We start from the raw sequence: 23,813 nt of genomic DNA on the forward strand, positions 1-23,813 counted from the left end.
GGCAGGAGGGGATGCAGAGGGAGGGGACAGAGAGGTGAGGGAGGGGGGTGCAGAGGGCGAGGGAGGGGGGTGGAGAAGGGAGAGGGATGCAGGGGGGAGGGAGGGGATGCAGAGGGAGAGGGGGGAAGAGGGCGAGGAGGGGGGTGCAGAGGGCGAGGGAGGGGGATGCAGAGGGAGAGGGAAGGGGATGCAGAGGGCGAGGGAGGGGGGGATGCAGAGGGCGAGGGGGGGGGGGCTGGGGCAGAGGGAGGGGGCAGAGGGGCAGGGGAGGGGGTAGAGTGAGGGGAGGGGGGGACAGAGGCGAGGGGAGGGGGGCAGAGGGGAGGGATGCAGAGGGCGAGGGAGGGGACAGAGGGTGGAGGGGAGGGGGTATGCAGAGGGAGGGACAGAGGAGAGGAGGGGGGGAAGCACAGGGGCGAGGGGAGGGGGGGATGCAGGGGGAGGGAGGGGGATGCAGAGGGCGAGGGAGGGGAGGGGCGAGGGGAGGGATGCAGAGGGCGAGGGAGGGGATGCAGAGGCGAGGGAGGATGCAGAGGGCGAGGGAGGGGGGGAGGCAGAGGGGAGAGGGGGAAGCACAGGCGAGGGAGGGGGGATGCAGAGGCAGAGGGTGGGGGGGGTGCAAGAGGAGGGGATGCAGAGGGCGGGAGGGAGGGGGATGCAGAGGAGAGGGAGGGGGGGAAGGCAGAGGGAGGGACGTAGAGGGCGAGGAGGGGGGATGGAGGCAGGAGGGGGGATGCAGAGGCGAGGGGGGGGATACAGAGGGCGAGGGAGGGGGGGTAGCAGAGGGGAGGGGATGCAGAGGGCGAGGGAGGGGGATGCAGAGGGCGAGAGGGAGGTGGGGATGGAGGGGCGAGGGAGGGGGGGATGCAGAGGAGGGGGAGAAGCACAGGGCGAGGGGAGGGGGGCAGAGTGCGAGGGAGGAGGGGATGCAGAGGGCGAGGAAGGGGATGCACAGGGCGAGAGGGGAGGGGGGGTATGCAGAGGGGAGGGGATGCAGAGGCGAGGGGAGGGGGATGCAGAGGGCGAGGGAGGGGATGCAGAGGGCGAGGGGGACTAGAGGGAAGCGAGGGAGGGGGGGGCAGAGGAGGGGATGCAGGAGGCGAGGAGGGGGGATGCAGAGGGCGAGGGGAGGGGATGGAGGCGAGGGAGGGGGATGCAGAGGAGAGGGGGAGAAGCACAGGGGGAGGGGGGGCAGGAGAGGGATGCAGAGGGCAGAGGGTGGGGATGGCAGGGCGAGGGAGGGGGTATGCAGAGGAGGGATGCAGAGGGCGAGGGAGGGGGGATGCAGAGGGCGAGAGGGGGATGCAGAGTGCGAGGGAGGGGATGCAGAGGGCGAGGGAGGGGGGTATGCAGAGTGCGAGGGAGGGCATTGTCAGCACTGGCTGCCTCACCAGTTAGATGAAGGTTGTGGAGATTGGTGTGGTTCTTGAACTGCCCAGGCCTTGCTAAGGTCTCACTGACACTGTCGTCACTGCTTTCTGCCTTCAGCTTCTTCTTCCAAATATTGGTGGCCTTCGCCATGAATATCTTCATAGAGAGGGGCAAGCAGCTGGATCTTAGTTTTGAATCTATTCTTAGCGTAGCCTCTCCATCCTATCCATGATAGGCTCATGCTTCTTTAATAATCTAGAAACAGAGTGGGTTCATGTTCTGCTCTGCAGCCGTCACTTCCGGTGCCTTCTTATTGATGGTAGACACCGTTGACTGGACCAGGCCAAGAGTGTGAGGAATGTAGTATGCCCCTTCACCTCTCTCATGCTGCTTCACAATGTCGAGCTTCACCTCCAAATGCCAGACATTTTCAAAGTTACACTGCTCACTTCACAGTCAATAAAGCAGGGGAATCACTTCACAGTCAATAAAGCAGGGGAAACACTTCACAGTCAAAAAAGCAGGAGAAACACTTCACAGTCACTAAAGCAGGAGAAACACTTCACAGTCAATAAAGCAGGGGAAACACTTCACAGTCAATAAAGCAGGGGAAACACTTCACAGTCAATAAAGCAGGAGAAACACTTCACAGTCGCTAAAGAAGGGGAAACACTTCACAGTCGCTAAAGAAGGGGAAACACTTCACAGTCAAAAAAGCAGGAGAAATACTTCACAGTCACTAAAAGAAACACTTCACAGGCAGACAATACTTCACAGTTACTAAAGCAGGGAAACACAGCACAGCAGTCTAAAGCAGGGGAAACACTTCACAGTCACTAAAGCAGGGAAACACTTCACAGTCACTCAGGGGAAAACACTTCACAGTCACTAAAGCAGAGAAAATGTACTATACCTATTTAGTACAGTTCACTGTTAAACTTTGTAATTTCCTGTAACTGTAATGATAAAAAAAGGAAAATAAAAATGAGACCGGTTGCTGCTGCTCGCCTCACAAAGCACTTTATAGTCACCAAAAAACCATAGAAAAAAATCTATGCTAGATAACAACATTGATGATAACCGATAAACATTGAGCTTCATTTACGTACACACATGTATCCAAGAAACAATGGCTGGACCGTAGTTCACCAGATGGCCACAAGGCAGCATTCGGGTAGATGACACATCAGCCGACACGAAGCGAGTGATGCGAGATGGCGGGACGATGAATACCATTAATGCTAGTCTGTTTACATCGCAAATAGGGGAGTGGTCTTAATATGTCAGCATTGTTAGTGCAAAATATTGTAGATAGGAACATCGCAGATCGGGGGATACCTGTACTCCTATGAGGTAAGGGCTGCTGTACTGTAGCAAACACACTCTACCACAGAGGAATTTTCTGTAAAGATAAAGGATGAAGAGATAATACAAAATTTAGCACCCAAACCTTTATTAATATGTAACACTGAAATTTACTCCGGATTGACACTCGCACAGTCATAAAACAATAAAACAACAGAGGAAAGAATTATACAATCCTTATTGGGACACACAACTTTCCACCTTCTGACCAAAACAGTACAGTACATATTGCTATACAACTGTACAGTATTATTTCCACAACTATTTACAAGTCCACAAACACAACCAGAACCTTAAATGCTATAACAAATTTAAAATTTCTTACATAGGAAAAAAAAATCAACCCTGTCCCCAATTTGTGCTCGCAACAGTTTAAGTACAGCTTTAAAAAAAATAAATAAATAAAAAATAACATGAAGTTTTAAATAGATAATTTCACTCAATTCAAAGGTGATAAATGTGAAAGTTTTAAAATGCAGTAGAAAACCTAATACAGGGAACAGTAATCCATTAAAAATATAACAAGAGAGTTTGGAGTACATTAAGCCACAAAATGACAAAAGGGAAGGTTAACTTGATATGATCCATTCCTCTATAAAATAAGGATGAAGGTGATGAAGCCAGAAAAACTAACCCAAAGTTTTTGGTGATCCGAGGGTTGTATCTTCTCACTGCATTACAGTCCCCCCACAAAATGAAGCCAAGAAGAAACTGAAGCAACTGTTTACACACCTGAACACTACGTACGTGATCTATGGGTTCCCTCGGTGCTGCCATTTAAGAAAGGATGGATACAAGTGAAAATTTATAGCATGAAACAACTGAGGCCCCCCCCAGCATAGTAAGGGTTACTAGCGCCAAAATTTGAAACCGAGAAAACCGTGTTCAAAAATTTTCCAACGTCTAACAAGCATAACTTTGTTGTTTTTTTGAGATACAGCATTAATTTTTTATGCATTTTAAAGCTAACGGACTGTACTTGCAGTAGGTAGGTAGTGCGTCATGAAGTAATGTACTGGGTTGTTGCCTGTTGACTTGAGGCAACAAAACTCCCACCAGCTTATGTTTTTTTTTTACTTTAATCGATATCAGAGTGTAGATGCCACCACAACAAAAGAGAACTGAGGGAGAGGGAGAGAGGGATTCCGCACTCATTGGCTGGAAGGGCAGAGACGGGGAGGAGGCTGCGGGCCGGCCGCTGTGATTTGTCGCCCGCTCCTCTCACTCACTCACTGACAGGACAAGAGCACCTGGCGACGCAAAAGCCAAGCCCATATTATCCTGTCTGCCACAAATTGATGTTACACCCTATTTTCAAAAGGCTTTCAACCTTATTTACAGTGTAGTAAAGAGATCTTATCCACTACCATCGTATAGAGCTAGGCCAAACAGACAGTAGTGCTTTCCAACAAAAATGGGTTTTGCCCGGGTGGTGTGAGCTACCCTTATGATGCAGGGGCCTCAATTATCATCTTCCAATACAAAATTTTCAGCAAAGTGCACCATCAACTTCATTTAAATTCCAATTTTTGGTATAAAACATATCTTACGAGATTTAAAATGTAATGGAATATTCAGCATAAAACAAAACAAATTTTCCTCAACATATTTTGAAATCATAGTTTCTCCCGAGTGATATTAATACCTATACAGTGTACGTGGTGTTGGTAACTGAAGTGCCAAAATACAACTTTCATCTTCATGTAACATAAAAAGATCTGTAATTCATATCATCATCATCATACTTTAAACCTCTATCTTTAATTGCCGAGTCCATTAGAAACTAATTTTGAGTTTAACAACATTCTGCTACTGTCAATTGCTCTACCTATATACAATACTTATATCCACTATCAATTTCTCTACTTATAATTGTATCTTCTGTTAATTGTTCTACCTGTACTTGTATCTTCTGTTAATTGTTCTACCTGTACTTGTATCTACTGTTAATTACTCTACCTGTACCCTGTACTTATATCTACTATTAATTACTCTACCTGCAATTGAATTTACTGTTAATTACTCTACCTGTACTTGTATCTACTATTAATTGTTCTACCTGTACCTGTATCTACTGTTAATTACTCTACCTGTCCTTGTATCTACTGTATTGTACTGTTGTTTTAGTAAATATGATGTGAATTTCAAAACTTCAGATTCTGAATAAATCAAATCAAATTACTTTACTTTTCTAAGAATCCATTTCAGAATAAATATTATGAATAAACACCTTGGAGAAGTTTGACCACACCATAGACCATATATGTATGTAACAGGAGGAAGAAGGGTTGACAGATGAAGGAGCCACCAGACTGACGCTACCCTCCCCTTACACTCTTGAAAATAATTTATCTTCCCTCTTCTGCTGGAAAAAGAAAAAAAGAAAAATCTTATGTATGAGGGTCAAAGAGCAGGGCAATGACATGATGATGAGTAACCCATAAAAAAATACTGCTCTCTGTTCATCTCGGTAAGTAGTGTGAGCTGTCCCCAAATAATTAGTTTACAAAATTCAGATTCTTAACTGATTTCCATTTCAAAGGACTATAATTAAAATAATCTGTGATGTTATAAATTATGGTATAGTTAGTTTTCTTTTCAACAAAGTCAGGTGACTTAACCTATTTTTTATATTCAACTCGCCTGTTTTCTAAAAAGCCTAACACTACTCAGTTTTCAAGTTAACGATTCTTCCAGTAATGACACAAATGAATAGTTTACTTGTGAATCGCCAATAGAGAAAGAGGAAACTGGTGGTGGTTTGGGAAGGATTGGGCAAGCGTCAGTGAAGGGGATGACTTCCTGAGCTGGTCCGATGGGAATGTTGCTGAACAGAGTAAACAACATCACATCCAAGGCTCCCCTACGTAGGGTGGGGGCACACGGGTCCACCTGGCAGAGAACTATAATGCAATAACAGTAGGAGTATAAAGTGAAAGAAGCATTATATGGACTTATTCTTTACAGAGAAGATAATAAAATCATTCGCAGGAAAATAGGCACTTACATTCCATCATAAAATTTCTAGTACTAAACTATTTCCTTCTAACCTGATATGCATCAAGAGAGCTAAAGGTATCTCAGTAAAAAGACTTTATATTCATAACTTGTGCCAACTTGCCTGTGAACAGCTGGTTCTCTACGGTAAGATCCGCCCCCTCTACGAAGTCTATTCTGGATGCGACTGTGTGTTTTTACCGAGGTCTTACAACAACGCATGGAAGTGACTGAGTTAAAGAAGACCCTATAACTAATTTGAGTTTAAGGATGATTCCACAATGCTCCATTTAAATGAACTGCTCTAACAGCATACAGAAGCAGTATGGACAACCGTATCATCTCAAAACAGCCGAGTAAGGTCAAGAATACTGGTAATGTAGGTAGGACGACCACTGTTCTTTTACTTAATCATCAGCATTACGAGTCTCATGCTTGGGATCAATACTTCACGTGAACAGTAATAAAAGATTTTTTTTAACAGAGAATTTTGAAGCATTTACCTCTCTTATGTATGTAACAATGGTAACAGACTATCATTAGCTTAATGTGCTTGTCCCTTCTCCCATTATCATTAAAATTATATTAAATCTATAAACAAAACTTTCTAATTAGATGCCTTAACAGCTAAGAATTATACGTCTAGGATATCGAGGTAGGGACTTAAGTCAAAGCTATACAGTCGTGTGTATTATGGCGGGAGACGCTTATCCAGAGATTTTCCTACGTACATTGAGTAATACTTGTAAATAAATGTTAAAATATTATCTAAAGCAACGTTATTTACACAGGTTATTAATTTACTCTACCTGGCTCCTCTGACTCGATCAAAACTCTAGTTTAATATTTTCTGTGGGAATACTTCATCTAATCACATTATTGCTACTATTGGATTGTATTTTTTCCTGATACCACAGCACCTCACAGTTTGTTACTATGCCAAAAATTTTATGTGCTATACAGGCAAATATGGTCTTTACATGTACTGTACTGTAAGACTAATTTTTTACTTTCAAACATAGCAAAATAATCCTTATTGAAATGTTAATGAAGGTCCTCATTATATGACTTTTGTCTAATTTTCAGATGGGCCGAAACAAACTAACGGTCATAAATGATTGACCGGGTGCTCTATCATGTACAAAATGAAGGCAACAATTCTATCAATATTTATTATAATAATTATTATACCCTTCTGATGTGTCTACCCAAGGCTGAGTACACCAGAGCCACTCTGCTATAGTTGCTCCCTCAGTCACCTGACACTATCTACACTTAGTAGATGATACAAGTGTCTCAATGCCAAGTTAATGTCTCTCTTTCTGTGAGTTGCAGATGCCAGGGCAAACTACAGCAGAGAACTCGGCCTCATAATTACAATGATCTAAGGCACAGTTCGAGAAAGAGCTTGTTACCAAGAATATTCTCAGTATAAGGCTCAGAAACCAGTAGAAAAGTTGGGAAGGCATATTTCGGAGCAGGCATACCAACCTAATATTAATGGCCAACTCCCGGCCAGTTTACATGGCTTTGAGCTCTGGCATCATGAAGCTAGCTAACAGATACATGGTAGGGAGGCCCGTTCCTTTATATATCAGAATTAACAATCCTTAACACTAACCAGACAGGAAAGTTTCTTCACAAGGTATACAATTTATCCTCCCGTGCACCATAAGCTTCCTATTGCAGCTGCATTTTAGGGAAATTTACACACTTACTGTGCCTCTATCTGACCACAGTGTACAATGCTTGACATTCATCATTCCTGTACATCGTCATAGTTTAAAATCAAAATAGTTGTACTGAACTGACACGGATACATCACAGTGAGTCGAAATTCTTTCCTGTCTTTGGAGCCCTTGAATTTCCCCCAGCATGTATCTGTCTTCACTTAAATTGCGCTGAGATGCATAAATAATGCACATCCTCCGACTATCTTCTTAGTGTATGGAGGCCACATGAAATGGGAATGAACCATTTGTGATGTGACAGGGGATTCAGAGTCACATTGCAATACTTTTGTGGCTGATTTTGTTATCATGAAACAATATTCATGAATACTGTATTAAAAGTCAGGCAGCAATATCTGCTGAATGGTACAATGTTGTGCAAGTAAAAAAAAATAAAATAAAATAAAAAAGTAAAGAGAACTATACCTCAATCAGTACACACAACTAGTCATTATCTACAAGTACTGTAGTACTTTAAAAGCAGAAGTATCATCTAAAATGCAGAGTTAAGGACTTAGCTATAGCTCTAACAGAAGATTGAATACCATAGAAGAAACGGTTATCTACCCGCTCAACAAATATCTACAGGTTTATGGCGAATATACAAGATCACTTGTATTTACATTAAAGATGCATGATACATTTCATATCACCTTAACCTAAGGTAAAACAATTTGTACAACAGACTTCTATGACTCAACTAAGCATAGGAGGCATAAGAACCTGTGCATGAATTGCTAATCAAGAAAATCTTATTGTTTACTTTTCTGATTCTTAATTTTGTTCTTCATCTACTGTATATAACTAATGACACAGTTCATGACTGTCAGTATCATACAAAAAAGTCAGATTCTTCAAAAATTAGATGCAAATGCAACGCTAAATGTATTTTTTCATAACACGTGCTCTTAACAAAGTGCCAAGCATGTAAACTCCACTAGTTCACTACGGCCCTGCTTGCAGGGACTCAGACGGCACATGGCAATCACCGGCAGTCAGTGTTTGGGTAGAAGTCGAGCTTCATTACTGTAGATGCCTAGCACAGGCAGAGGGCGTAGCACTGGTGTTGCCGAGTGGTGTGTTGACTGCTCGTAGAACCTGCTCTACAGCATCGAGGACCCGAGGGACATATGGCCAGCACTCTCATGTGACGGCCCTCGCGACTATAACGCAGCACGGAGCAACACCAGACATTAGTTCACGTCCTTTAAAACTCATATAACAACCAATTGAACACTGACTGCATTCCTTGAATTTAACAAAACTAAATGACTGTATAAAATGTACTGTATAGCACTTTCTAATATGAACGTCCTTATAACTAAACATTATTCCTTGCCTCTCAGTTACTATTAATATTAATTTAACATATCAGCATATAGAGTTCATTTTCATGTACCACAATGGTCTTATGTCAGTTGCTATATATATAATTTACTGCATGAAATATGGGGCTACAATACAACACTGAGGGGTGAGGGCAACCTTGGAGCAAGCCATCAAGATACGATACTTAATCTTAAAAACAGCAAGCAAATTATTTTTTTCCGTATCTCTGCATGGCTTTCCCAAATTCAACTATAATGTATTATGTCTTGAAAGAATTGTCAATAAATAAATCTATAACTAATTCCATTCAATACAGGAAATTACAGTGCTTAAACTTAATATATACTAGGTAGCAGATTTGCCATCAAAAAACATTCTTCACAGCTTCATCTGTAATTTGAAAGTGCCTATCCAAGTTTATCCTTTTCTTTATGAGTTGAAAAACAAGAAATGTTTCTTTAGGTGGTGATAGTTTCAGATACTCATAAAACTGCAACTCATTATCAAAATCTTAAATCTTGCCACTGGAAAACTTGCCTGCGAACTTATTATTGCCCAGCTCTACTGCAGGTACATGAATACTTAGGCAACACCATGACTGAAGTAACTGTAGTCAATTAGGAGTTCCTAGTAACACAAATGTATTGGTTACATAAAAAAAAAAAAAAAAAAACACAGATCAAGATAACACGGAGGTTGACAGTTCACGGTTACATGTGTAGTATCCATTCATCGGCCAGATCCTGTCAAAATAGCACCTTCATGAAGCGTCAAGTCTCCACAGATGTCTCTTGAGTAAATGGTCCTTTGCAAAACATCATTCAAAGGTCTTCCTACAGCAGTATGATCTATGTTAATCCCCTGATTCTGTCTTGTCACACTCATTTGTGGTTCCATTTATTGCTCCTCTTCTGGGTTTCCCCATTCCTCATTGGCCCAATCAGGCAACTTGGTTTCAAACTGCCATCCAGGTCCCTAAAAATAGAATTTCACTAAGAAACTTACGTGTAACAAATTTATCAATTGTAAAGTTAAAACAAAAAGCACTGGGAGATATATTTTCCTATTACTTTTATTAGTACAATTCCTTAAGTGTCTAATTACACACTATATACCATGCATCATCTCTTGTCACAGTCATCATTTTACACTATAGAGCAGAAATGATGGATTGGTTGATAGACTGGGTAAAATGTCCGGCATTACAGCCTGTGACCATCTGACGCTGAAAATGAAACGCATAATTTAAAACTATGATATAAATAAAATAAAATCAAGCAGCATTAAGTTCAAATATCAAAATTGAAATACAGTGGTAATAGTAAATCATGTATTTACTAAAAACACAATCCAAAAGCACCTCTTTTGCAATTAAAAATTTAAAAAGTCCACCATCAGGCACTGAACTTCTCCTGCTGAGCACCTTTGAGATAGAAAAGGAGCTATCCTCCTGCCAGTACTCTGCCAGAAAACAACTCCTCAGGTCCCCATGAATGGGACACTTCCAGCAAGTGTCTCACAGTCAGTGGCCCCAGGCAGCCAACACAATAGTGCCATAAGGAAACTGTGGGCGAGGTGAGTGTGTCCACTACATAGACGGGTAAGGGCAGATCTTTTTTGTAATCTCTCGCAACTTATTGGGAACAGATAAATTGTCCCATTGTAGCTGCCAGGAGGTCCCAGCCTTATGGATACTGATTCCTTTAAGGGCTAGGCATAGAGCAGAGCTCTGCAGTAAAAATAAATGCAAAGGTGGAGGTCCCCCACTGTAGCTAAAATCAGGGAAGATGGATCCAAACCCAACACCAGCATCAGATTTGGAGCCATCTTTATAAACATGCATTGAGTCATCGTGTCATGATGCATGTTCCTGGAAATACATCCTGGCCATCACTTCATTAACATCAGCCTTGCTTCCTGGGAAGTAACGACAGAAGTGCACCTCTGGTAGGTCCCAGGGGGCCACGATCGGCACTTTCACTTAGAGTTGAGGAAGTGATAATCTGTCCGTCAGCTCCTGGACATGAAAGCCAAAGGATTGGGAAATGCATGGGTGATGGGTATATCTATGGTCCATGGACCTATATGATAAGGCCTCCCATGTTGGAGATCTAGGGAGATGCTGTACTTGGTACCAGCAGCAAGCCATTAGGGACTGCTGATGCATATCCAGTGGTGGTACATCAACTAGATGTATTGCATCGATGGTCTTTAGCCTGATTGGTGTGGCTGAAGAGTACAGCTCACATCCGCACACCAGCTTTGACCCCAAAAAAGCATGGTACAGTCTGAAGATGGTCCTACAGTCAGCATCCCAGTACGTGTGGGATAAGACCCTCCAAAGGTTGAGGGCTTGCAAGCATGACGTCTTAAGTGACCTAAGGTGGGGAATCTAGGTCATTCTCCTATCTACCACCAGGCCTAGGAACCCTGTCTCCTCCACCACCGGAATGCCGGCACCATATAATGTTAAGTCGGGGTCAGGGCGAGGACTCCGGAGCCAGCAGAAATGCATGGCTATGGTCTTTGAAGTTGAGAACCAGAAGCCACACTCTTCTGCTCACTGGGACATCCGATTCACTGTTAAATGATGTTGTCTCTCAGCAACACATAGATGGTATGACGAAAAACTAATTGCTGAATCATCTAAATATAGTGTGCTAGAGACTTCTGGTGGAAGACATTGGGCGAGACCGTTAACTGCCATGGCAAAAAGGGACACACTTAAAACTGTGCCCTATGGTATACCCTCCATCTGGTGAACTGATCTGGACAGTGAGGTACCCACTTTCACCTGAAAGGCACAGTTTGCTATGAATGATTTAAGGAAATGGGGTATACATCCTTGGAGTCCACAGTGATGTAGCTCTTTTAAAATCCCAAACCTCCAGGCTGTATAGTTCGTCTTTTCTATATTAAAATATACTGTCAGATGGTGATGTTCCACGGCATATGCTCTACACACCTCTGATTCAAATCTTAACAGTGCATCTGTTGTGGAGTGCAATTTTCGGAACCCACATTGTGATGGTGATATGTGGTTCCCACATTCCAAATAATGTATAAAGCTAGGATTCCATTCAAGCGTTTGCAGTGCGTTTTCATTTTCAATTGCCACAGAGAGCGATTGGCATGTACTGAAAATGCAACCGTACCAATGGAAACAACTGTATACATTTAAATGTGATCTATTTTTTACGCTAATGCAACTGCTAACGCGTAAATGGAATCCTAGCTTTAGTCTCACGGTTACCATTCATTCTAAAATTTTACAGTTGTACAGAGTTAGGGAATTGGTCTAAAGTTCAGCAGAAAAGTATGGTCCTTCCCAGACTTAGAGAATGGGAGAACCACGGCACATTTCCACGTAGGAGGTAGCCTCACCTGCCACATGGGAAAACAGTTCCAGCAGAAATTGCTTGAACTGCACCCCGATGTGCCTTAGCATAGCATAAAGGATGTCCTCAAGACCTGGGGAAAGAGCAAACTCCATCTCCTTGAGGCTATATATTGTATTGTAAGCCTCTCTTCCCTAGGATTAGAAGTCAGGACCTTGACGCTCTAATGCCTCTTGTTGCTGGAGCAAGGAGGCTGATTGACCACCTCTCTGAGACACAGATACAGTGCTTGGGCCAAGTCCACAGTTTCCCTTTGAAGAAACTTATGCAATCCCTCTGTGGTGGAGAGCAAACTCTGGAACATTACAAGCATGTAGATTGTTGGTAACCTGCACAGTTTTGCTCTAACACCCACTGCCATGGCTGTTCCAATCTACTCAAGGCACTGTGTGACAGCAATACTCATCAGGAGTAGTGGTTGATAACTTAAGGACACATATAAAATTCATTTGATATGGATGGAAGTAAATCCTGAATATAAAACATCATTAATTCTTGAAAAGATTCGGGGCTAGACAAAAAAAAATTGGGGTCAAGGCCCCGGAAGCCCACCCCTAACGACGGCCCTGGTCGTTCCAGGGAAATCCAAGATGGCCAACAGAGAACAATGGCTGTGTAAGCAACTGGGAACCAACTTTACATAATAGACCACAACAGATCATAGTAGTGCTGCTCTTACCCAGGTAGTTACTCAACAAGATCCTTGCAGCCTGGCAATATGAAGCATAGACAAAATGGAGGTAAATTGCTTTTAGTGAACAAGTAAACCTACAGTACCGTATAGTTATGAGAGCAGAAATAAATGGGCTGAATCATATAAATCCCATTTTAAGAAAATGGTAAACCTTTTAGTAAATAAGACAACTTACAGCATATTTAAGAGCATGGAGGTACATCACCAGGTCCCGAGGCTTGGGGTCACGGTACCTCACTTTGCACTCATAACAGTGCTCATCAATGGTCATTAGGCATGCCTGGTAGCCATACTCCTTGGTGCCCTCACTTGTCTGAGTTCCTGAAGATACAACAGCACCTCCTGCCTCACCCCCAAGTAGTCCACTGTTGCATCCTGGAGCACAACAAAAGCACACAACTAAATACATTATAACCAAAAGAAAAATTATGTTATCAACAATGAATGAACAGAAAATAGATTCTGGAATAAATTAATAACAAATGTTCATCAGCAAGTGTGGTTGGGTAGACCATTGTAGTGCATGTTACAAACCAGGTAAGTTCTGCATCATACACCATCAACAATCAGCTACAATATAATGTACTGAATCAAGAATTACCCAAAACTGTCAATTTAAGAATACTTAAGTTCCAAGGTTACCAGATTTGGGACATTGTGCTCTATGTCTAAATCTTTAAAAGTTGTCTGCAAGAAGAAACTAACACTTGGTGAGTCATACTTTGCAACCCTGGAAACCGAAGCACTTAACATTACAAACAACAAGAGTAAGAACAATGCTGCATATTAATTTCAAGTGAATACAATTGGTTTGTCGGTTACTTTGAATACTGAACATGTAACGTGCGTCTCACCATTCAGTGCTTTTGGTGGGACAGCTTCAGCCCCAACCATCGATGGCTGAATATGCACAGCAGAAGGAGCAATGGGTTTTGGTGTTTGGTAGCCCGTGGGAGCAATAAGGGCTGGGGGGGAAGTCACCCTGGGAGAGTTGGCAGCAGGTGGTGACTTCTCTTTGGGGCTCGGAGTATTGCGTTGTGATCCCACTGTAATGGTGAAATGTTGTCTAGTTAATTTGTTTTGTAACTTGACTCTTTAACCAGGAAATTTTTTTAACTTACTTTGCCAACTTATCCTACAATACTGTACAGGTACTAGTTAATTCTGAGAGAGCTTGTGCTTAAATACATAGAACACTGTTAACAATGACAACATTCACAGCCTCAGGCACTAAAAGCTCAGGTGAAAAATTACTTTATTTCTATGTCTTTTGTTAAATGTTTCATCAATTTTTTTCACCATTTTTACTTCTTCAATTACAGTTTACTGGAAAAATTGAAAATTTAGCTTCTTTTTTTTTTGGCAAATCTGACACGAGTCAGATCATGAACTAATGCTTAATATCAATGGCCAGCATCTGAACTAATGATACTGAACTGTATCAATAACATAACGTCAACACAACAGGACTATTAACACTTGTCAACACAAAAATCCCTTGCCACACTGTCTGATTTTCTGCCAAATCCTGGATTTCTGTAAGATCCACCTTAATCAATTATTTTCAATACTTTATCTTTCCACTTAATTCTTGGGTGTCCTCCATCACCAGACCATTTTTTACTGTTTGATCATTAGCTGCTCTGACCACCTGCCCTTCCATCTTAGATGCACTGCTCTCATGCTTGTTGTCTGAGGCTGCCTGGTTAATCCCTTGTGTATGGGCTTCACCTCTGAGCTGGATGAAACATCTGGCTTTACCCAAATAAAACATTAAAAGTGGTGCCCCATGGTGAAGGGGTTAAACTTCTTACCTTTCTTGTATATCGCTTGCAATGGCTTACAGTAGTTCTTCATCACTAACTACATTAATTCACATATGCTATTAAGGATGTTGTTTTCAAAGCATTTCATTTTTTTTCTGAGTGTTTCAGTGATGCTCCAAGTTTCAGAGCCATAAACTATCACTGCAATGGTAAAATGACAAGATACAGTAAATAGACTGACCTTCATCTTCGTTGTCTGTCTTATCACGACCCTTAAACATGGAGTACTCAGCATCACCATCCATTCCAAGCCAGTTCTCAGCATTGTGAATCTTGATTAGGTCTTGTATCAGCTGTTCGTCAGTCTTGCCCACAATGCCACCCTTTGCCTTGTTTGGCCCAAATACTGTGTGATTGTACAGTGGATCGTTGACAATTGGGTAGCCTGTAAAATAATAATATGTGATTGTACTGAGAATTATTGAAATTTGGGCAGCCTGTAAAATGTGATGACACACCAGGAGAGCCTCCTGCCCCTGCCAAAAATTCCCTATATACTATACAGTACATGGATACAGTACAGTGATTCATAAACCAATGGACTTCATTGCTAGGATAAGAAAATTCAAATCACAAATTTATCATGCTAATCCCCCCCCCCCCTTCCCTCACCCAATCCACACAACTGTAAAACAAATGGTACCAAAACCCTTATCCTCTTCACCACTGGTCGACTCTCTAGCCGGTTGGGTGGTTGGTCATTTTTCTGTTATGTACTGTTGGTAAGTAATGGGCATATACCAGCTCTAGATTGTACCAGAACACCTGCCATTGTTGGTCAAGTATATGTAAATAAGCTCACACTCTGGAGTTTACAACTCCTACCCCAAAGAAGTTAGCTCTGACAATTTTTAGTACACGTGGTTCCTTTAACTAGAGGTTGTGATTCCTACTGGGGAGGGCAGCCTCTACCTCCAGATATGAACACTTGACTGAGCAGTGTCCTTTGAGATGCTTATAAAATCTTTATTAGATTACCCCTTGCCCATCTATAGTATAAACTAGGCAGCTGAAGGCATTCTAACATTCGGGACAAGAAATCAACACAGTACAGTATATTAAATACTCTTAAGATGTCAAGCCTTAATAGCAACTCACCCAGATACTGAAGGTGGACACGGATCTGGTGCATACGACCAGTGTGGGGGCGACACAGCACTACTGAAGTTTTGCCGTTGAAGGATAGACGCTGGAACTCCGTGCGACAGTCCTTCCCAGTGGGTGACACTTTGCATACACCAATTTTGTAGCTGACCACCTCTATGGGTTCGTTACACTCTATATGTTCCCTGTTGAACGAGCAAAGTTAGTAACATTAAACCAAGAAAACAAATTTAATTTGAGAAGAAACCTGGAGTAAAAACAAGCAAATTCCTGTATTATAAATTTTAAAATTCAAACAAAAATTTAGGTACAGCAAATCAAAGCTCACAAGATTTTACAAAAATCATGAAAATTTTTTAATCAGGAAATGAAGTAACAAAAGCTGTAATGAAAATACAGTACAAGACATTAGTTACCATGAAGTTTACTATTTAAAAAGGAAAAAAGTTGTCCAACATATGAGGTGCAACACAATGGCTCACCTGGTCAGCTAACAATTATTTCAAAATGACAGAAAATAAATGTTTTTTTCTGCATACAGTCAACATCCTCTTAATATATACAGGATGTACATAGATCAGTCATTAATTTCACCATAGTATTACCTCTAATAATGACAAAATTATGAAATATTAGCAAATAATGAAGCTCCTGGATGATACCAGCAAGTCACATAAATATCTTACCTAGATTCCTGCCATCTCTGAATGTTCTAACAATCCTTTTTCTAAATCTTATTCACATTGTAAAAACCTGAGTATTTAATCCCAGTAAAACATGAATAATGAACAAGTATAAAATGTATAATGAAAAGAAGCCAATTACAGTATAGTCATCAACAACATGAGATAATGTTGTCTCCTGAGTCACTCCTGCCAACTCTAAAAACATTTCGTTAATTTCTTAGTTTAACCCCTTGAGTACAATGACTTAATCCCCAATGTTTTGAAGTGATCTTGCTAAAGGGATAAAGCTATTGTTTTCAGGTAAAGACATCATATTCAAGGGATTGTCATTGTATTAAAGGGTTTAAGTCATCGTACTCCAGCGCTAAGATATCTAACTTGGTGGACTAATTAAATAATCTTTCACAATGCAAAATATGCAGTAAAGATAATCAGCTTTGACCCATGAGAAAGAGCCAAGGGTAGTGCACTTGCCTCTCACCACTGCACTGAGGGTTCAATCCCTGGGTTGGAAGAGAGAAGGGTGTTATCCAGTGTGATTCTACCAAACATCCCCATTTTCTTTAGGTACTCTGGTTCATCCTGCACTAACAATGAAGGTCATAACAAAGAAAAGACCAATGACCTAACAGTTAACAAGCTGATAAGTGGTGGAAAGTATAAAAAAAAGCAAGCAAAGTGTCAATAAGCACATGGGGTTCAATATACATGCAGTTTACAAATCTGTGGATGTATGTACATGAGCTTAGACTGTACTGACTGTAGAGTTCTAATAGCCATGGAGGACAGTGGACACAGTGCTACTTGTGAGCCTAACCTTAATACTGTACACCATTAAATAATTAGTAATGCTTAACTCTTCAGTCTTAGGCAGTAGCTTTGAAAAAAAAAAAAATATTCACATCATGTGGTCTTGTCTTGACAGAATTTGTTTTCTTCTTCATGAATTTCAATTTTATAAAGAAACATGTCTGAAGGACTTGTGTATTGCATCACCAAGTGTAAAGGATGACACACTTTAGTCCTGAGGGCCACTAGTTTGAGTAACCAGGACCCTTTTTCCAGAAATCCAGCAACAGTATCTCTCTAAATTAACCCAAAGTCCAGAGTACAGAATGGGTGGAAGGGGAAGCCATTAATTAAAATTATGTGCATCATGACAAAAATGTAGGGAACAATTACGTTCATAGATGATACCAAGTTTCTCTGAACATGAAACGAACCAATCAGATCAAGACAAACACTCTGCTAAAAACATAAATACTGTACTGGCTGACTTCCAATGCACTGATCCAGGGGTCAGACTCATTAAGGCTACAGCAACTAAAGAGGTAAGACAGTACCTGGTCATATGAGATGAGTCGAGGCACAAAAATTAAGCAAAAAAATAAAATAAATAAATAAAAAGCATCAAAATTTACACTAAGACTAACTATATAATACTGTACCTTCACTCTGGCCTTGTTAAAGTAAACACAATACAGTACAGTACTGAGAGATTAATGTTGTTGTCAAGGCAGATCAAGCACAAGCCTACCAACAATGGATTGCAAGATGATGTGTGAAAGTGTGGTAAAAAAAAAAAATCCTTTTATAATTTGCCAATATCTGTTCACATTAAGCTTACTGCATGAGAGGGATATGGTCTATGACATAACATTTACAAAATATCTAATATCATTAATAATTTTCTGGTCATACCTTGGGAATTCTCCTTCTACACGGCAGACGTATTCCTTTGTCACCTGGCGAGTCCGTATCTGTTGTTCCATCTCGCGAGCCTTTTTCGGTGTCCGTCCAAACAGCAGGAGGCCTGAAGGACACTTGTATGTTTAGATAATGTACAGCACTACTGCTCCCACACTGTGATATATATTGTCATTCACAAGTGCTTTATGCACCATTAAACTGTTCAGTGGGCCAAGCTAATAGCAATTATGAAGCATTTGATTAATTAAAGTCTGAGAACACTGTACAATTGCACTTATTGCTTTCAAATTAAACTGTACAGCTATTACACATGACAAGAGAAAGGAATTTACATTAAAAAGCTACAAATTTTATTCCCTAATCAATCTATACCAGTACCAGTTTATCAGAATTAAATTAATCAATGGCTGTGCATAATATAACTGATGTTTAAGTGTGCCATTAAAAGCTGGCATCAAATCAGTGACAAAGAATTTAATGACACGACTGCCAGTACTGTATCTGGACCAGTACAGTAGAGTACCTGGACCAGAGTACAGTAGTGTATACTTGGACCAGAGTACATTACAGTATATATGGAGGGTAACACAAGTCTTACATCACTCATGGCCAGGCACCACCAGCAAGATCTGTTAACTACCTACAATTCAAAGAGTCATTATGAAGTGCCATTGTTATACAGAGGTCCAACTCTCCAGATACACCAGGGAACAGTCACCAATATGTCATGCAGTTACTAAAAACCTTCTAAATACAGTACAGTATTTTATATCGTTGTCAGAGGGTACAACACACAACTGTCCTGTAAAAATTTGTCATTATCAGTCACACAAAATTTCATGAATACAGGTACAGTATTAACATGATTAAGAAAATAACTTAGTGCGAATCATCATCAAATATGATAACTGGGATGATGACTGTATCACAAAGTTGAAGTAATCTTGTGAATGATATAATTATGATGTTTATTAGGATAGAGTAGATATATCATGTTCACCATTATTAGGATGATACAATAGATATATCATGTTCACCATATAGTGACAGATACAAACCCCAAAAGATGGATATAGGACAAATAACCAAATAAACAAAATAATAATTAGTTACCTGCCGGACCATAACTGATGAGGGTGTATTAGTCAATCATGTACTGTAGAGGATAATTAATTCTGGTTTGCATTAATGATCTAGTACAACACTTTTGGGAACTTCTCAATGACTTCTGGATACATGGGTATATGCTTGTAATAAAACATACACACACACACACACACAAACACACACCATCTCTCACTCAATCTTTCCTTACCCTACATGGTATGAGTTAGCTTCCTGGAGACAAAGGTATGATCTTCTCCAATTCCTGGCTCGTACGCTAACTTTTTTTTATAAATTGAACTTGTAACTGTACTTAGACACAAAGCTTCTTACAATCCTTGGTGATTTATTTATTTTTTGAAGGAGGCTTAGAGATAGAGAGATATATACCCCATTTAACCATCACCAAGGTAGATGGACATATCCCATTCCTTGTCTACTGTCCCTCAGACCTGACACACACACCTGACCTGATCTGACCTAACCTACACAACATTTTAATCATCATATTAAATTAATCAGTACAAGAAAGACTTTACATCAATAGGGGTGATAATTTTAAAACAATGACCAATGTATGTAAGAAGTTTTATGCTATTATTTGAACACTATACTGTACTACTGTATACACATTTGTTACTTATTTTTTGCCATCATTTTCAGGAACCAATTATGCAGTGTATGGCAACAGAGGAATGCCAAGAGAAGTCCTGCTAAACTTGATATATTTTGTTGTTTTGTAAATCTGGTTAGTAGTTAAAACATGAGAGATAAGGGAGAGTTTTATTATGATGAAGTGAACTATAATGACAACTAAATGGTTAAATAATCAGTAATGTGAGACAGAAACTAATATTCAAGTAGGGGATGACAAGAGAGGTAAAGCTAACAGGTATAGATGCACAGGGTAGTTGTGTTATATAAGCTATCTAAGTAGCGGGAGTTCTGCTATAACGCGTGTTTTGACAACGCGAATTGGCTCTAATGCGATTTATGAATAGAGGAACGATATTTGTATAACGCGAACGCTTGTTTGCTGTCACACGATTTTTGCTTACTATTTCTCCAATTTTGTGGTACAGTGGGGTATGCTATAACGAACGGATCCTACTACGAATATTCCTATAACGAACGAATGCTATAACGAACAAAGTTCTAGAACCAATTAGATTTGTTATAGCATACCCCACTGTATTAACTGTGAATATGGTAAAGAAGAATATCTCCAAGAAGCGTTCTAGTGATCGCATTCCCGGTGATGATCGTAAAAGAAAGGCTATAACCCTTGAAGAGAAGCTCGATGTTATCAACCTCAAAATCACCCTTCTTCCCCATCAAGTTATATTCATATTTTTTCAAGGTTAAGTGTGACATTTACTGTATGATTTCATGATTAAATATGAATGTAACATTTATTTAGACTGTGCTATCCTTTGTGTTAGGCTAACTACTAAATTTTTTTTCGATTTCGAGTAATCTGCACCTAACCCTATTTTCTCCATAAGCCCTGTTATTTCTATTACGCGAATTTCTATAACACGATGTTTTACAAGAACACAACTATCGCGTTATAGCAGAACTGACTGTAGAGTAAAATTCTACCCTTTGTGTAAGAGTGTCTCTCTCTGATGAACAAAATCGTTTTGCATTAGAAAAATACAATATCAAAATTTGTCTCTCTATAGTAAAGGTGTTAGTGGAGATATTTCATTAACCTCTTGTGTACAGGGTCCTCTTCCTGTCTGACGTTAACCAAATCAAATATTAAAAATGGCATCCCCGTAATGAAGGGCTTAAGGAAGACGTTACAGTTTTAAGTTTGGGAAAATATAAATAAAACACAAGTTAGGGATAAACCGTAATACACTTCAAACTTAGTGTCCAAGAGGATGAAGTGTTTACAGCTAACAACATCACCATACCGGAGTCCTGAATGCTACGAGATGTATGTCTATCAACTACATGTGAAAAAAAATCTCTCTACATTCCTCAACCGTAATAAAGAAAAACAAGATTGGCGATGGCGTTAATGAGTGGGTCAAAAGTTATCTCGGTCAGTAAGTTGGTTAGTCAAGATGTGCAGCACAGTACTTCACATACAGTACTTCATGGTGTCTGTAGAGGTGTTCTGCAGGAGACAGGACGAGCCCAAGACAGTAGAAGTAGCGGCTCTTTATCTACTAACCTAAACATAATTACGGTAATGCATTATCTCTCTCTCTCTCTCTCTCTCTCTCACACAAATGAAACTGTAACCTAACACTTTCAATATTTGACTAACACTGTACCTGCCTGAACTATTTACAGTACTGTATTACATAAACTGCCTTAATAGTACAGTACAAGATACTGGCAGGCCTTACAAACCTACAGAAACCAAATTAAAACGATAAAACCTGAAGTTGGAAAAAGATTATTTGTACACAGATGGATGATTAACAGCAATACATTCTGTTTAATTCATCATTACTGTGAGGATGTAGTGGGGCAGATCCAGCAAGGCTTCACCAGTTGCTCATTGATTATTCCCACAAATCATTAATTCTCAATAATTACACTCTAGGTTCAATATCATATTGCCTTGATTTAATATACAATAATGACAGGCATGATTATTCTGTAAACTGTTGATTAAGAATGTATGTACAGTACAGTACAGTACAGTACCTGTATATCAACATACAATGATGTTCAACTATTAACAGCTGACCACCTCCACACAACACCTGGTGCACCACCCTTGAACTAAGCCTTGGATCCGCCCCTGTAATACTCTTACTTAAACTAATTTTCCTGAACATCAAACTTAGGCTACAGAAATTGCAGTGGAATGGAATGATATTACAGAAAACTGAAATAAGCATTAATATTCTGAATGATATTACAGAAAACTGAAATAAGCATTAATATTCTGGTTACTAAATTAGGACTACATTAGGGATGATGGCATGAGTATGTAAGATGATGAGGTAGTACTGTATAGCAGTAGAACTCAGCAACTGTGGGTTGATCAAGGAGAAGAGTAACATGTATGAGAAAGTTGTCAGAAGATTCATAGATCCAAAAGCTGGAGGAAACGGAGACAGAGATTATGGAAAAAAAAAGGGGAAGTGAAAATTGTGGAATATTATACAGTATAACTTATGAGTTCTTTACCATACTGAAGAGAGGTTAAGGGTCTGCTGTGTTGTGAAAATGGCACTCACACTTTTTTCTTTTATAGTAAACTACATAACATTGCTTTTTAGCTCTGGTGTGTACTGTACCAGAGGAAGCATCTCGCCAAACAATAGCAAGTGCGTTGACAATGTGAACTTGGTCAACTTGCGGAATGTTTTACCGTAGATGTTAGTTAATGTGTCAGTAACTCAAGAGACATTTACACAAGTGTTAAAATAAGAAAGCTAGGTGGTTCTGAGGGAAGTTTCATGATCCTCAGCGTTCAGAAAGCCTGATGTGGAAGCGCGGGGTTGTAGTGGTGGGTGGGGAGTGGATGGGAGGCTGATGTGTCATGAAACATAACAGTACAGTATGACAAGATATATACATGAGAGAAGCAGGATGGGAGGGTCGCCAACTTACCGCTCGTGAGTCTATCAAGGCGGTGGATGGTTCTGAGGTTCTTGAGATTGTACTCCTTGGCCAGGATGAAGACAACCGTGTTGTGTCGGTAGCGGCCGCACGGGTGCACCTGAACGCGGGGACAACAACAGTCACCACCATCAGTGAGTGGGGAGGGGCAGGGGAGGAGGCCTGGTCACAGCAGGCGACAGCCCACGGGCACGTCTACAACAGCCTCAGGGATTCGGGCTACCTTTCTCGACCCGTGCGCTTCACTGCCACGTGTCTCTACACATCTAACGTGTACACACTGGGGCTGACGAAGGCACGGGTGGTAATTTGGTGGAAGTAAGAAGAAAATGACAGCCTACCACAGATGGTCCAGTCACTCTGTACTTAGTTCCACCAAACCAGAAAATGGTAGCCTTCGACTGACGCGCTGTGGTATGTGGAGGACCAGCTCTCTCACCAGTGTTACTTACGGGGAGGTGGCAATGTCACAACCAAAATACTGGCGGGTGAGAACCTTTAGTAATTAGGCTGGTTATCAAAATACAGTACAGCCTCATTTTCCCAGAAAAAAGAATGCTAAATATGTATTCAAACATTCCTAGAAATCTGATATTAAAAATACAATGTTAGTTTGACTAATGAAGAATTAATATGCAGAGAAGAACACAAAACATTCTGTCTCCAGGAAAATGTTGCTTTAGTGATCTGTTTATATCATCTCAGGGGTGCTATGAGGTGTACATTGGCACAGCTCCTATGTTGTGGTGCTGGGGCAGTCATGACCAAGTACAAACATGGTCTCAACTCTTAAGTATCTCACACTGTACTACCATCATTGTATAGATCATTTCTCTTACTGTGTGAGAAAAAAAAAAATAGTTCAAATTATTTATTTCTAGTCAATCTCATATAGTATTACAAAGTTG

At 40.6% G+C, this 23,813-nt stretch overlaps 1 protein-coding gene across 1 annotated transcript in view; it reads right to left on the minus strand.

Moving 5' to 3' along the window:
* Positions 1-2,807: 2,807 nt before the first annotated feature.
* Positions 2,808-23,813, minus strand: part of LOC121879934 (RNA pseudouridylate synthase domain-containing protein 2-like) — a 36,670-nt gene continuing 15,664 nt past the window's right edge. The window contains exons 6-12 of the mRNA XM_042386752.1: positions 22,897-23,005; positions 18,202-18,313; positions 15,809-15,999; positions 14,892-15,095; positions 13,739-13,930; positions 13,060-13,259; positions 2,808-9,767 (exon numbers count right to left, since the gene is read on the minus strand). Of these exons, the coding sequence (XP_042242686.1) occupies positions 9,690-9,767; positions 13,060-13,259; positions 13,739-13,930; positions 14,892-15,095; positions 15,809-15,999; positions 18,202-18,313; positions 22,897-23,005 (1,086 nt within the window). The 3' untranslated portion in view covers positions 2,808-9,689. The remainder of the gene's footprint in view (positions 9,768-13,059; positions 13,260-13,738; positions 13,931-14,891; positions 15,096-15,808; positions 16,000-18,201; positions 18,314-22,896; positions 23,006-23,813) is intronic.

Source organism: Homarus americanus, unplaced genomic scaffold (genome assembly GCF_018991925.1).
Source record: "Homarus americanus isolate GMGI-L3 unplaced genomic scaffold, GMGI_Hamer_2.0 scaffold29478, whole genome shotgun sequence".
NCBI classification, from domain to species: Eukaryota; Metazoa; Arthropoda; class Malacostraca; order Decapoda; family Nephropidae; genus Homarus; species Homarus americanus.